The sequence below is a fragment of the Urtica dioica genome, chromosome 9 (assembly GCF_054948205.1).
Source record: "Urtica dioica subsp. dioica isolate 48M chromosome 9, U.dioica_male_clone48M_v1_H2, whole genome shotgun sequence".
Taxonomy (NCBI): Eukaryota; Viridiplantae; Streptophyta; class Magnoliopsida; order Rosales; family Urticaceae; genus Urtica; species Urtica dioica.
Genome location: NC_142764.1, coordinates 6954063 through 6970081, shown reverse-complemented (window position 1 = coordinate 6970081; position 16019 = coordinate 6954063). Strand labels below are relative to the sequence as shown.

Sequence of the window (16019 nt, the reverse complement as noted above, 5' to 3'; positions counted from 1 at the left end):
CAATTTTGTTCTCTCTCTCTCTCTCTCTCTCTCTCTCTCTCTCTCTCATGCGTGGCTATTTTTGTTTTGTTTTTGAGTTGATGAATCCTCACTTTCGTTCTCATAGAACCGTTTGAAGATTTTTTTTCATTTGACAAATCTGAGAATTCGTTTGAATATTTATTGATATTTTGTCAATTTATTGATATGGATGTCAATAAATCTTCAAAGATTCTGAGAATTCATCTGAATATTATGGGTCTGTTGAAGATTTATTGACATTCAAAAAATTTATTAACAAAGATGTCAATAAATCTTCAAAGAAAATTCCAGAATTTTTGAAGATTTATTGACATCCATATCAATAAATCTTCAAATGAATTCTTAGATTTTTCGAATGAAAAAAAAAAAAACAAAACAAAAAAATCTTCAAATGGTTCTATGAGAACGAAAGTGAACGCTGTGAAAATTCATATAAAAAAAAAACAGCGATGCATGAGAGAGAGAGTGAGAGTGGAAAAGGTTAAAAAGATACATGAACAAAATGAGTAATTATACTTTTGGATTAAAATAAATTTATTGGATTTTTGTCTAAAATTATTGGGAATATTATAATTGGTATAATCCCTAATTTCAATAAGTGTAACAGTATGTTGTATACTTCTAAAATCTATAGGATACTGAAACACATCATATTGTTAACAAATTAACAACCTGATCCTACTTTTTTTATTTTATTAACATTAGATCAACAACCACATAATCTTGGACTAACTTCTTAAGATAAAACATACATCGATACCTAACTCAACATTATAGGCCATGATGTTGCCATCAAACTATAATAAATAGAAGTGATCAACTTTAAGTTATCACGTGAAGCTTATTAACTATTCCGTCAGATCACTTACTAAAATTCTCTTGAGAATCAATATAAAAACGCTATTTGAGATGGTGTTTTAAAAAAAAAACATCATCTAAGATGTCCAATTCTTAAATCTTACAACAATGATGTGGAACATGGCGAAGATCAATACAAATAGATTTTGACATGACTTATGGAGATAAATATTGTTATGAGAACAATCTCAATTGTAGCAAGCCATACAAAATTTTCATTTCCCCCTGCGAGGTCCGCATGAATAACGGCTTCCGCATGCTTACGGAATAGGTTCGGACATATTTCGTAAATATTTTCATTTTTCGCAAATTTTGAAAAAAAAAAACAATTGTAAATACCGCTATTTCTTTATTTATTAATATTTAGTCTCTATTAAGATAGGCTATTAAAATAGTAGCCAAATTATCAATTTATTTTAAAAGATAGTCAACATTGATTAAAGTTCCAAAAATACTCTTCTCTCCCACACCCAAACACCACAATCAAACACCCAAACACCACACCACAATCTTCCTCTGCGATCCACCGGATCTTCGCCAGAGACTCGCCGTCGCCGGCGCCGAAGAATGAGCTTCAGACTCGATTACCACCGTCTCGTGTCCCTTCCGAAGAAGCTCGCACCGGTTCTCCTCACCGATGGTTCCGATGTTGATTCCGACGTGATTGTCGCTCGGGTCACCGAATTCGGAGTTAAATCGCGTGTCGAACTTGAAGGCGGCGGAGGCGGGGTGGCACACGTGACGGTGGAGGTGCGATTTCATATTCTAGGGTTTTTTGTTCGACAGTTAATCTGATTAACTATCTTTCACAGCTAATCTGATTAACTATCACAGTTAATCTGATTAACAGTGACGAACTTCTTCCGAAAACAATTTCGAACATCGTCGAGTCTCATGGTTGCGCCGATCCGGCCATTCGAAAGTCGCAAGTTCAGTTCTGCATATTAACTGTGATAGTTAATCAGATTTACTGTGAAGGATTCGATTAACTGTGACAATCCTCATCCGGAAACGATCTCGAACATCTGCAAGTCCTGCTGCTGCACAGATCCGACCGTTTGAAGGTATGGTTAAGATTTCGTCGTTTGAAACTTTGATGAAAACTCGGATTTTGGCGCTAGAGATGACGGAGATGAAAGTTAATAAGATTTATTGTTGTTCTTGTTACAATTAATAAGATTTACTGTTGTTCTTATTACGGGTAATGAGATTTACTATTTTTCTTGTTATCGTTAATATTATTTACTCTGACAGTTAATAATAACAACTCTTAAGGGTATTATTGGAATATTATTATAACAAATTGGCTACTTTCCTAAATATATTAATAATTTAGCTATAATTTTTAAATAGGGGGGCTGTTTGGGCTAAGATACCTAGCCCACCCTTATTATAAAATACCACAATTATCATAAATATTTTATCAAATTCCGCGGACACCATAATTTTTTTTTTTTTTTTGTATATTTTGCAGATACCGCATATTTTATTTATATTAATTAATTAATTTATATAATAAATCGCAGTAAACCTTCGACACTTGCTACGGTATACCATAAAAAATAAGCGATAAATGAGTTAAATTGAAGTCACGGTATAATATTAGGAAGCGGTAAGTTAATCTTTGATTGTACCCAATAAAACATGAAAAAATTGTACAAAATAGTCATTTGAAACTTATTGATTAGCAAAATAGTCAAAGTTTCAACTTTTCAGCAAATTAGCTAAATTTACGTTTTCAATTTTTTTTTTACAGCCAAGATTAAAATTTTTGACGATTATTATAAGCAATTTAGCACTTTCAAAGAATTACTCTTTGAACCAAATTTTTTTAAAACCAGATTACTGTACATTTTAACCATTTTCACTAAATTAAGACAAACTTTGACTATTTTACAAATTCATAACTTTAAATTAACTATTTAGCTACAACAACCATAATTTTTATTGGGTTATATAGGTATATAGTCACACTGTTATAAGGGTTTTAGTTTTAACCAACCTTTTGTTAATCTCCTGTTAGTAGCCGCAGCAATCTATTTACAGCATGTTAAAAGACGTGAATGACCTCAAATAACTCTAGCCAAATTTCCGCTCATTATTTTCAGCCCATCAATTCAAGTAGAAAACAAAATATTCGGCCATAACTACTCGCACAAATTGAGGGAGCATTTAAAACTCCATTAATACATATATCTATACTCTCTCTTTATCTCTACACAACCGATAAAAACAAAATCAACGCTCTGCAACATCGGCCGACGCTCCACCCTCTGCAACATCGGCTCCGACACTCGCCCACCTTCTGCAACATCGGCCGACGCTCGTCGATGGTGATGGAAAACGGGTTGTGCCTATCGGATTGGATTGGTGGAGGGATTACATGATTTCTTGTATTATGATGATCCTTCATTTTTTTCTCTTCTTTTTCTTCTTCTTCTTCTTCTTCTTCTTCTTTTTCATCGGAATTGCTGGTGGTTTTGAGTGTATGAGATTTGTTTCAGTGATTGTGAATTTGCTGAGATTTTGGTTCTGATGAATTCTGATCAAGTATTGTAAATACGACGTTGATTTACAGTTAATACCAATTGTTTCATCATAATACATTGTAAATACAAAGATGATTTACAGTAGATTCGTGTAAATAAACTGAAAAAAATTCTGGAAATATTTTGGACGTTCTAAAATTATGAAAACAAATAATATCAATAAATGAATAATATATTAACAGATTTTATCCATAATGAATTACCACGAAAATAGAAACTAATTAGCTAAATTCAACGCTGAAAATTTCCAAATACACGTTTACAATCTTTCCAAATTGGTTAGATTAAAAAAAAATTAAAAAAAAAAAACTGCCTAGTTATTAACGGGCGTAATAAATAAGGGCAAATGTGTAAAACTAATTCAATTAATAAGATGTCAAATAAGCAAGATGACTATTTACGAAAAATTAACGAAATGTTGACTAAAACCAAATTACTAGTATTTAAGATAGCTACGTAGTCAATGATTTTTATTAGCAATCAGCAGCTAGTCAATAATATATTCTTAACCATTTTAGTGTACCACGTAACTGAATCATACCTCTAAAAATATTCATATGATCTAGTCCAAGTTATAATGATGAACACATGTCTCCTAGGTCAACACCTTGAGTTTATTATTTTAATTAGAGTTTTATGTTCATATAATAGTATAGAAATAATCACAATTTTATAATTACTTAGTTTACCATCCAATTCATTTCTAGTCAGCCATCGAAACAAACCTCCCACTATGACTAGAAACTGTGATTTACTTCCACATGTGACCAAAATATGAATAATGATACATAAATTTGATTTCAATCATAAAAATGGTAAAAATTAGATAACCGGTTAGACAATAGTTTTGACCTTTGAGGACCACTTTTATAAGAAACTTATGATTATATAGTCCACTGAGTAATATTTTTCAAATTTCTAATGAAACCAAATTTGATGTGTTATTGATTAATCCTTTCGTAAATAAATGTAAAAAGTTTTACAATAAGAATAAATATATTAAAAAAAAAAACAATAAAGGATTTTACATAGATATTTTTTTTTTTTAAATAATAATAGCAGCACCTGCGACCAAAAAACAGGGCTGTTTTCCGATTTAGTGTGGACGTAGGATTTTGAGTAAACACGAAGAAGAAGAAGAAGGAGAAGAAGAAGAAGAAGAAGAAGAAGTGGCTAGCAGATCTCTCTCTTTGTCTGAATCTTTACGCAGAAACAAACACACATATACAGATCGAGCTTGCGAATCTGTACCTCAGCTGTCTCTCTCTCGCTCTCCTAGGGTTTGGTATTAAGGATGGCCTCGTTCAGGCCCTTCCCTCCGCACTCGTCGTTCCCTCCGCCGCCGAACCAGTCCGCTCCGCCGAGGGGCAACCAGAATTGGGGCTACCCCGCCCCCGCCGCTTACGGCCATCCCCGACCGCCTCCTCCGCAGTACTCCTACCCGCCGCCGCCTCCCCCGCCGGAGTCGTCGTACCCTCCGCCGCCGCCGCCGCCTCCATATTACTACGGGAATCTCCCGCCGCCGCCGCCGCCGAGCTCGCCCCCTCCTCCGCCGGCGTCGCCCCCGCCCCCGCCTCCTCCGAAGCAGCCCGCCCCTCCGCCGGCGAAGAAGCCGAGGGCGGCGGAGACGGAGGAGGAGCGCAGGGCCCGCAAGAAGAGGGAGCTCCACCGCTCCTCCGCTGCTCCGCCACCCAAGTCTCTGCCTTCCAAAGCCGGGCAGGGGTCCATCGCCGGCTCCCGAATGGCCGACCGCCGCTCCACCCCCTTTCTCGCCGCCGACAGGGTCGAGAATCGCCTCAAGAAGCCCACCACCTTCCTCTGCAAGCTCAAGTCACTCTTCACTCTTTCTCTTGATAATATGTTAATTCTTCCAATCCACATTCAAATTCACATTCACATTGGCATTGGCATTGTGTTTCAAGGTTCCGCAACGAGCTCCCAGACCCGAGCGCGCAGCCCAAGCTCATGTCCATGAAGAGAGACAAAGATCAGTATGTCCTCCTCTTCTTACTTGTCTGCATCGCTTCGTCGCTTAACTTGAGATTCTTACTCTCCCAGGTATTCAAAGTATACAATCACGTCGTTGGAAAAGGCATACAAGCCCAAACTCTTTGTGGACTCCGATCTCGGAATCCCTCTAGACCTCCTCGACCTCACTGTATACAAGTAAAAATTCTACCAGCTTGTGAGTTTCTAAGGTGTGATGGGTGCTCGGAAATATTAACCTTTTTTTTTCCTTTTTTTGGTGGGCTTAACCCAGTCCTCCCAGTGTTAGACCGCCGCTTGATCCGGAAGACGAGGAACTACTACGCGACGACGAGGCAGCGACACCTGTCAAGAAAGATGGCATCAAGAGAAAAGAAAGGCCCACTGATAAAGGAGTCGCCTGGCTGGTCAAGACTCAGTATATATCTCCTCTGAGCACAGAGTCTGCCAAACAGGTCAAAATATGGATCGCTGATCTTTCTTATTCATCAACCCTTTTGTTGAGAGTACAAAATGACCCAAAACCAGAATAGCATCATTGAATTACACATGCCCAATCTCGTATGAGGTCGGCGAAAAGGAAAGCTCCAAAACATTTGCAACAATAAGCAGTGTTGTGGCTAACTGACGATGAATTGATTTGTGCGTGCAGTCTTTAACTGAAAAACAGGCGAAAGAACTGCGAGAGTCAAAAGGAGGGAATCGGGGCCTTTTGGAGAATCTTAATGATAGGTATTCTTGATTTCGATGCCTAATTTGGTGATCCACGACTGGGGTTATAGTATTTATCGAATTCTTTCAGGGATAGACAAATCAAGGATATTCAGGCATCTTTTGAAGCATGCAAGTCACGCCCAATTCATGCCACCAATAAGAACTTGTTCCCTGTTGAGGTTTTGCCTTTGTTGCCTGATTTTGATCGGTACGGTGACTTTTTTAGGCTTTATAACCAGCCTTATTATGTACAAATAAAACTACGGGTAAAGGAGGAACCTCCGTGGCATAGCTGACCAACGTGTTCTTATATAAATGAGGCGCTTCTAATAAGGAACTAAAAAGATGTTCATAGCTGTCATGTTCATCATTTTAGCTAAACCCTTAATCATGCTTTAATACTCCTGTAGGTACCATGATCAGTTTGTCCTTGCTGCATTTGATAATGCCCCGACCGCTGATTCAGAAACATATGGCAAGTTTGACCAATCTACTCGTGATGCTCACGAATCACAGGTGATTAATTAGCCAAAAAAAATCATATGATGGCATATCCGGATTTTGATTATGGAGGAAACAGACTTTTCTCTTTGGCACATCCATTGTTTTTCTCGTGTAAGTTACACGAGATCTCTTTTGCTCGTCATTGATCATCATTTGTTATTCCAGGCAATCTTAAAAAGTTACAAGGTGACTGGCTCAGATCCTGGAAACCCTGAGAAATTTTTGGCGTATATGGTTCCTTCTCCAGACGAGGTGAGAATATTTTTGTTAACAATCTAAAGATGGCTTTTTTACCTCTTATTATTTTTAAAGAGGGTGACAGGTTTTTGACCTTATTTTTTTAATTTTTCATTTAAAAAAGGAAATAGGATTTCAGGTTTTATAATAAATAAAAAAAATAAAAAAATTGAAGGAAAAAAAAAAGTTAACCGAGGTTAAGCATTTATAAAGGGATTTTGGTTATGGTCAGCCTTAGCCAAAAATTTAAGGTTAAGGTTACCAAAACCCCATCTTTATGACATTACCTCAAAAATAGGATTTTACTTTATTTTTCTTTCTTTTTTTGCTTTCTTCTTTCTTGCGCAGTTGTCAAAGGATATCTACGACGAACAGGACGATGTTTCGTATTCTTGGGTTCGTGAATATCATTGGGATGTACGTACCAGGCTTGATGATCTTTTTTGTTTCAAAGATTAGTTTTATTCCTGTTGTATACTGTACTTTCAATTCCTGTTGTATACTGTTACACTGGCTAGGATTGTCTGCTGATTGTTTTCATCTTTTTAAATGTCTGACACCTCAACAGGTTCGGGGAGACGATGCTGAAGACCCCACAACATATCTCGTTTCCTTTGACGAATCAGAAGCACGCTACTTGGTATTCAAATTATAGCCAGAATATATATATATATATATATATATATATATATGGTTGGGTCGGTGTAGCTGAATATATTTTTTCTCATTTTGTGTATAGCCTCTTCCTACGAAGCTTGTCTTGAGGAAAAAGAGAGCTAAAGAAGGAAGATCCAACGAGGAAATAGAACATTTTCCAGTACCTTCAAGAGTGACTGTGAGGAATAGACCAACTGTATCTGTGATTGAGCTGGAAGAAGATCCAGGGGTAAGTGAATTCGTCGATTGATGATCTATTGTTTTGAGTAAGTGAGATGTGTATCCTTATGATTGTTTTGACTTTGGTGATGGCAGTTTCGGAATTATTCGAACCCGAGAGGAAACCTTTCGAGTGGCGGCAAAAGAGGAGGATCCGATGTGGAAGACGACATGGAAAGGTCTCATAAGATGGGACACCATGAAGACGTCGATGACTATAGCGGCGCTGAAGATGAAATGTCTGATTGAGTTCTTTGTTTGTCACAAAAGCTTCACTGAGCTCTTCCGCTTAATCCAACCACTGGTTTCTTAAAACCAGGCATTACAGTTCATAATTTACTCTTTTTTTCTTTTTCTTTTTTCTATACCATGTTCTTTTCTGTAATAGTAAAGCGTAGGTATCTATTGTAGATGTGAAAAACGGGAAAGAAACTGTAAAAAAAAAAAAAAAAAAAAAAAAAAAGAAGTGACATCGTAGAGACTTGGTATTCATCCCAAGAAATATGTTTCTGAGACTGGATTAGCTTCATTCTATATGACTTACTGTCCAGGTTCTCTGCTTTTTACACATGAATTTATTATTGTTATCCCATGAATTTCAATTCATCTAAATGGTAGTGGTACTTGTTTGCATGCTAATTAATAAGAGCACTTCGCTGTCCCATGGCGGAACGTTTGTGGTTTGAGCTCATCAACGTGTTATTCTGTCCGACCCTAAATAAAATTCGTACTACGTGGTAGATTTTTTCCCTTTTGTGTACTGTCAATTTACAAAAAAAAATTTCGCTTCTCTGTGTTTTAATTAGGACAAAGCCATTATCCCAGAGAACACGTGTGTAATTGTTAAACGGGAGAACTAGACATATTGGCAATGGGTCCGGGTCCACTTGTTCTATTATCAACCCGGTTAAAAATGGATTTGTTATTCGGACCAGTTAAGCAGGTCGGGTAAAAAAATGGATTTGTTACCCACTTGTAAAACAGGCCGGGTAAACGGGTTTATGGGAAATTGTCCTAAATAGGAGTAAAAAAAAGTGTTTTGACTTTTCTGGACTTTTTTTTCAAAAGGTCACAAATAGGACTTATGAATTTAAAATGAATTATGTAATTATAATTTTACCCTTACTTTTACTTTTTAATTACAATTCCTTATACTTCATTTAATATATTTTTTTTTCCTTTTACTCTGACAATCTCACTTCCTCTCTCTCTCTCCACCATTTTTCTCCTCTTCTTCTTCTTCGATCTTTTTCTGGCGAAGCATCCGTAAAAGTTGGCGGTGTGTTGAGGCAGAGTCGGAGCTTAGCTAGAAATGTGCAATCGTCAATGTCGTCTATGCTTATGAGTGTTCGCTGCATAACGTCCAAGCTTTATATCAAAGGTATTGCTGTTTCAAATTCCCTACAATTTGGGTATTTTTAGGGCATGTTTGGTTCACTTAAAAACAGAGGAATGGAATGGAATCCATTCCAAAATAATTGAATAATTTTGTTTGGTTCATTTTTTGAAGCTGTAATGATCATTCTACAGAATGATCATTGCTTCATTTTCATTCCACCATATAAGTGAAGAATGGACCATTCCACTGTGGAATCACTTATTTTCCAAAATTATCCTTCAAAGCTTTAGACATTAATAAATTTTTTTTCTTGAAACAATTAAAACCAGTCACATAAATTCAGAACAACAAAAAAGAAAAAAATCAGTGTTGCCATAAATGGCGGTGGAACTGTGCCTCCGCGCGTGGCTATGACAATCGTCGTGGCTTCGAGAGGGTCTTCTAGACGCCCTTCGCCACCACCCTCCTCTTTTGCTTCTCCAACGCTTTCAGCGAAAGACGCACCAGCGGCAAGGACTGAGACGGCAGTGTTGGATCGGTCGCCTCCGGCGAGTTTCTTCTCAGGGTGTAGATCCGGATCCCCGTGCGTCGTTGTTGTTTCCTTCGTCTGGATTGATTTTGTTATTTTTTTGGTTTTTTGAAAGTTTGTGCTTGATTGCTTTCTGATGGAGGTGGTGGTAGTATTTAAAATATCAGTCAACCTGTTTTTGAAACATTTTTTTTAAACCTTGTATGGAGAGAACAAGCTTAAGATCTAGGTAAGGAAGATGAAGTTTTTTTTTTATTATTAGTTATGTTAGTCTGACTTTGATTTTTATTTTTAGTGGTACTATCATGTTTAAATCCGAGCCTGTTTCGCTTCGTATTAAAGCTTGTGCTTGCCCAGTCTTTAACTCTAATTTGGTGTCTCTACTCTTCTTAGACTAAATGAAGTCGTCATGGATAGCTCGTGCAATTCCAAAGTACCAAATCTTAAAGTTGCTGGTTTGGAACGTTGCATATGTTAAAGTAAATCATTAATCTTGCGTATTTGTGGCGTTGCAGCAAAGATTGTGTGTGAACGAGGACCACTTGGAAAATCAAGGGAATCCAAAGTATTAGGCCATTCATGTGCCATTGATTGTTCTCTCTTGCGGGGTTTTTTTTTCCGAAAGAACTAGCTAAACTCAGATAGTTCTGTATAGCTGTTTGATTACCATACGTTTTGACAAAAAGAAATATCACTAGCCTACATGTAATTTGACTTACCATGTCTTTTTTCAATTCTTTCATCATGATCTTCTAAGTAAATAGAGTTTGACTTACCATGTATTTTTTCAATTCTTTTATTTTTATATTTATAACAACCATTGATCCCTTAAGACGTATTTAATGAAATAAAAGAGAGATTTCTCATTAAATTTAATCAAAGTATCCAATTTCATGATTGAAATGTCATGAAAACGTACTGTTTCGTGACTTGAAGAGCTTATTTCGTGATAGATACGTCACGAAATCTCAATTTTCCGTGACAGGATAGTCACGAAATCCCCATTTTTCGTGACAGGAAAGTCACGAAATCCCCATTTTTCGTGACAGGAAAGTCACGCAATCCCCATTTTTCGTGACAGGAAAGTCACGCAATCCCCATAAAGGTAACGAATTCCCATTTTTCGTGATAAATACGTCACGAATTCTCAGAATTTCGTGGAAGAGAAGTCACGAAATCCGAGCCAATTACGTGAAACATGCTCTCTTTTGATCCTTTGATCTCATTTGGTCCTCATAAACTTGCTTCTAAACTGTTAAATGAATGGATTTGGGAGGACTAACAATCCTAATACATGCGTTATCAATAAAATCCACACATTAAAGAGAAGCTAGACGGAAAATCGACATAACGGACAACATGACGTTAAATTCCCACATTAAGGATAAGTTAGTTGGGAAAACGGCATGACGTTAAACCTCATTAACCTATGTTCATTTGTTTAGACTACTTGACATTCTTTTCCCATTTGAAATGATGAAATTGTACAAATTAATGTATGTCAACAACACTTCACATTACAAGACACATTCTTTCCTCAAGATTTTCTAGGTAAGTAGGGCTTGACTTACCATGTATTGGAGAAGTTGAAGGGGAAAACGACATGCCAGACGACATGACAGTAAATCTCATTTACCTATGTTCATTTGTTTTAGATTATGTGACACTTTGTCCCATTAATTTGAAATGATGAAATGGGACAAATAAATGTATGTCAACGACACTTCACAATACAAGACACATTAGTTCCTCAATATCTTCTAGGTAAGTAGAGCTTGACTAACTATGTATTTTTTCAAATTTTTTATTTTTATATTCATAACAAATATTGGTCACCTAAGACGTATTTAATAAAATAAAAAAGAGATTTATCATTAAATTCCATCAAAGTATCCCATTTCGTGACTGGTATGTCACGAAAACGTACTGTTTCGTGACTTAAAGAGCTTTGTTTCGTGACAGATAAGTCACGAAATCCTTATTTTTCGTGACAAATAAGTCAAAAAATCCCAATATTTTGTGACGTAGAAGTCACGGAATTCCTATTTATCGTGACATAGAAGTCACGAATTTCCTTTTTTCGTGACAAAGATGTCACGAATTCCCACTCGATTACGTGAAACATGCTCTCGTTTGCTCTTTTGATCTCGTTTTGTCCTCATAAACTTGCTTCTAGGCTGTTAAATGAGTTGATTTGGAGGACTAACAACGCTAATACATGTGTTATCAATAAATCCTCACATTAAGGAGAAGTTGGAGGGGAAAACGACATGTCAGACGACATTACAGTAAATCTTATTTACCTATGTTCATTTGTTTTAGACTACTTGACACTTTGTCCAATTAATTTGAAATGATTAAATGGGACAAATAAATGTATGTCAACGACACTTCACAATACAAGACACATTAGTTCCTCAATATCTTCTAGGTAAGTAGAGCTTGACTAACTATGTATTTTTCAAATTTTTATTTTATAATAAATATTGGTCACCTAAGACGTATTTAATGATATAAAAGAGAGATTTCTCATTAAATTCCATCAAAGTATCACATTTCGTGACTGAAATGTCACGAAAACGTACTGTTTTGTGACTTGAATAATTTTTTTCGTAACATCTATGTCACGAAATCTCAATGTTTCATGAGAGGAAAGTCACGAAATCCCAATTTTTCGTGATAGAAAAGTCACGAAATCCCCATTTTTCGTGACAGAAAAGTCACGAAGCCATGTGTTTCGTTACATGAAAGTCACGAAATCTTATTGTTTCGTGTTATTATTTCATATAAATAAATAAATAATTTGTCTGTTTTATTAATTATTTATTTGTGCACTTTATTATTTTCATGGAAATTAAATCGAACTAATTTCATAAAAATAAAAAAATTTGACTGTTTTATTAATCATTTATTCGTGCACTTTATTATTTTCATGGAAATTAAATCAAACTAATTTCATAAAAATAAAAAATGTGTCTATTTTATTAATTATTTATGTGTGTACTTTATTATTTTCAAATTTTTATTTTTATATTTATAATAACCATTGGTCCTCTACGCCGTATTTAATGAAATAAACAAGAGTTTTATCATTAAATTCCATCAAAGTGTCACAAAATTCTAATTTTTTCGTGACATAAAGGTCACGAATTCCCATTTTTCGTGATAGATACGTCATGAATTCTCAGAATTTCGTGATAAAAAAATGTGTCTATTTTATTAATTATTTATTTGTACTTTATTATAACATATAAGGACAAATAGTAGAGAGAGAGGGGGGTAGGTGAGAGTGGGGTCCATGAAACATTGATATTTAGAAAAAGTAAATAAATAAGGATATAATGGTAATTACATAAATGAAAAAGTGTCAGAGGTTCTATTTGTGACCTTTTGAAAAAAAAAGTCTAAAAAAGTCATTTGCATTTTTTTTTCTCCTAGTTTTGGAAAACTCTCCGGGTTTATTCGCCAAATGAAGGATTAGAAAAGTGTCGGACACATACTCGGTTTAACATTTACGAGTATCGGGGCGGGTCAACCTCTTTAAGCTTTTGTATTATACAATCAAGTGCCATTTTTTCTTTTTTAAAAAAAAAATTTCAGTCAAACACATAATTATAATACACCATAATATATATATATATATATATATATATATATATATATATATATATATATATATATATATATATGACGGATCTAGAAATTTAGTTAAGAGGCCCAAAAAAATTAATTTATTGTTAAAGATAAATTATTTGACTGATACTAAGTAAATAAAATTAATTTTTTTAGCATCAAATTAGAGTACACAAAGATATAAAATAACTAAAATATAAAATAGGATTATAAATAACTTGAGTGAAAACATTTGATAAAAATAAGATAATACAATAGAATTTATACGTTCTAAGACATAATGATTTTATTTAAAAATCAATTTAGGGAAAGTCTTTAATTAAAAATAAATGTCAAACATAAATCAATAGAAAAAAAAATAGTTGTCTTAATTTAATGAAATAGCTAAAATGTGGAGTAATCTGGTTTCAAAAAAAAATTTTGACTCCAAGATTAATTTTTTTTAATGTGATAAGTTGCTTATAATAATCATAAAAAAATGAATCTTTACTGTCAAAAAAATTTTGAAAACGTAAATTTGACTACTTTGCTGAAAAGTTGAAACTTTGGTTATTTTGCTAATCAATAAGTTTCAAATGGCTATTTTGTACAATTTTTCCATTCAAAAACCCTAGAATTCGATGAAGTGAAGATGTCGACGATTCCATCAATCTCGCCTAGAGCGAGGTATGCAAAACCACTGCCGAAGAGTTCTTGCGAAACGATAGAGACCAAGCTGCTGATGAACTAAATATTGAACTTACATAGGAAATTCAAGAAGGGGAAGCAACAGAAGTTGCTGAACAACCTTTGGTGCGGAAAAATCGTCAAAGGATGCCTAAAATATCTGCTGCGGCACGGCCAGTTAAATATCAAGAAGACAGCTGCTATAAAAACGCCTTATACAATTGAGAAAAGGGTCATGAAAGACAATGATGGTCAACCAATGAGCCAACTGAGCTTCTCTTTTCATTGATGATGTTTAAATATGATTTTTTTTTTTTGAGTGATTAAATATGATCATTAGTTCGAAATGTTTTGTAACTTTTAGTTTTAGTTTAGTTTAGTTTTTTTTTTTTTTTTATGCAAAATCCTTAACACCTTCAATGAATGGTCCAAAGGAATGAATGGATTTTGATTTCTAAGTCATTAGGTAATGATTTTTCATAAAATCTATATAAATGCTTTTGTTTACTCATTTTACTTTAAATTGTTTTTTCAAATTTATTAAATATATGATTAGAAATAACTGTTAATTAGATGTGAAAGAAGACCAACCATGGAAATAACTGGAAATTATGATTAATAACTTTATTATGTCAATATAAGATTCTTGTTTAAAAAAAAAACTTTATTATGTCAATATTACTAAGATGTCAAAAGAATTATCTACACTGTGAATGGTTTAAATGAGAACAAGTGATGTTTATTGACACTCCTGAATTGAAATATGGTCTTAAATCGTGTTCGTGTAGCATATAAAAAAATAAAAAAAAAATAAAAAAAATAAAAAAAGAAAGAGAGAGAGAGAGAGAGAGAGAAGAAAGATAAGTGCTAGCCTGATTACAAACTGAAATGAAATAAACTTGGTACTTAAAGCCAAGTGTTTGGATGATAGACAAACACGTACGTTCAAAAGTAATAAATGATAGCAAGAGCAAATTTCGTTCATTAAAATTTAAAAAGAATGAGCGTTGAAAAGTTGACATCATTCAAATCAAATAATAGGTTTTGATCAACAATAACTAATTCCTATAAAAAAAAAATAAAAAGGAAATAAACGTGCCATTAGATTAAGTAATACCAGACTTTATAAGAAAAAAAAAACTGCCGATATTAGGAAGGGTCATATTGGGAAATTCTATACTCTTGACCAAATAGCACATCATTGTTATGGCTATTTGTTTACAACTTTTCAAACGTTGACTATAACGAAAATATTAAGTTTAAAATCGTCTAGTTAGTTACTAATTTCTTAATTGAAATCAATTTAGGGGGGTCTTTAATTAAAAATTAATGTCTAACATAAGTAAATAGAAAAAAAAAAATGGCTATTGATAGAAGAATAGATTGATTAGGAAACAATAGTTTATTATTAAAAGTTATACGAAGTTTTAAAGAGAAAAGAGAAATGAAAAATGAAAAAGCCGTAAGTGTAGCTTGTGATTTGAACCTGCATACGCACTGATCCCATTTAGCACTAGAGCAATTTTAATAGTAAGCCAATACCACATTAGCTTTATTTGCCACATAAGTTTCTCAAGTTACAATCCATTTAAGCAACAATCCTCCCAAATAGTAAACCCATATTCCTCTTCTTACTTGAGTATATACCACATGTCAATCATATTTTCTTTTACTTTTTATTTAATTCTTCCTTGTTATCAACTATGACAAATTTATTAAGGATAAATTACACTCATGCCCCCTGAACTCGGAGGTCGTTAACAACGCACCCCCTCAACTCCAAAAAACCACAAAATGTTACATGAACTTTGTTTTTCTGCGAGTTTCACCCCTTCCGTCAACTTTTATCAGTTACCATCCATCAAAGAGGCACGTTTTAAGCACGTGAGACTTCAGTTGAGGTTCTAATGGTATTTTTACCATATCAAATTTATTCCCATTTATTTAATATGTTTATATCATTTATATTCATTTAAAATAATTAAAATATTAATTCCAGTTTGACTTTAAATTGCTTCGTTCATTTTAAATCTTCTTTACGCCTGAGAACCACATCGGGAGCTTCTGTGGCCACGTCGGGTATCTGCAACCACACTTTGCCCACATC

At 34.4% G+C, this 16019-nt stretch overlaps 1 protein-coding gene across 1 annotated transcript; it reads left to right on the top strand.

Annotated features, from left to right (window-relative positions):
- The first annotated feature begins 4438 nt into the window (after window positions 1-4438).
- On the top strand, window positions 4439-8357 carry ELF7 (hydroxyproline-rich glycoprotein family protein). The gene is made up of 12 exons (XM_089626711.1): window positions 4439-5258; window positions 5351-5419; window positions 5487-5594; window positions 5689-5869; window positions 6067-6146; window positions 6217-6336; window positions 6539-6644; window positions 6798-6884; window positions 7218-7286; window positions 7438-7509; window positions 7609-7755; window positions 7842-8357. The coding sequence occupies exons 1-12, from the start codon at window positions 4723-4725 to the stop codon at window positions 7992-7994; spliced, it is 1728 nt and encodes a 575-aa protein (XP_089482837.1). The 5' UTR covers window positions 4439-4722; the 3' UTR covers window positions 7995-8357.
- Window positions 8358-16019: the final 7662 nt, after the last annotated feature.

Coding starts and splice junctions, on each gene's coding strand:
- ELF7 (XM_089626711.1), top strand. CDS start 4,723: ATGGCCTCGTTCAGGCCCTTCCCTCCGCACTCGTCGTTCCCTCCGCCG. Junction 6,337..6,538: donor TTGTTGCCTGATTTTGATCG/GTACGGTGACTT, acceptor ATACTCCTGTAG/GTACCATGATCAGTTTGTCC. Junction 7,756..7,841: donor AGCTGGAAGAAGATCCAGGG/GTAAGTGAATTC, acceptor TGGTGATGGCAG/TTTCGGAATTATTCGAACCC.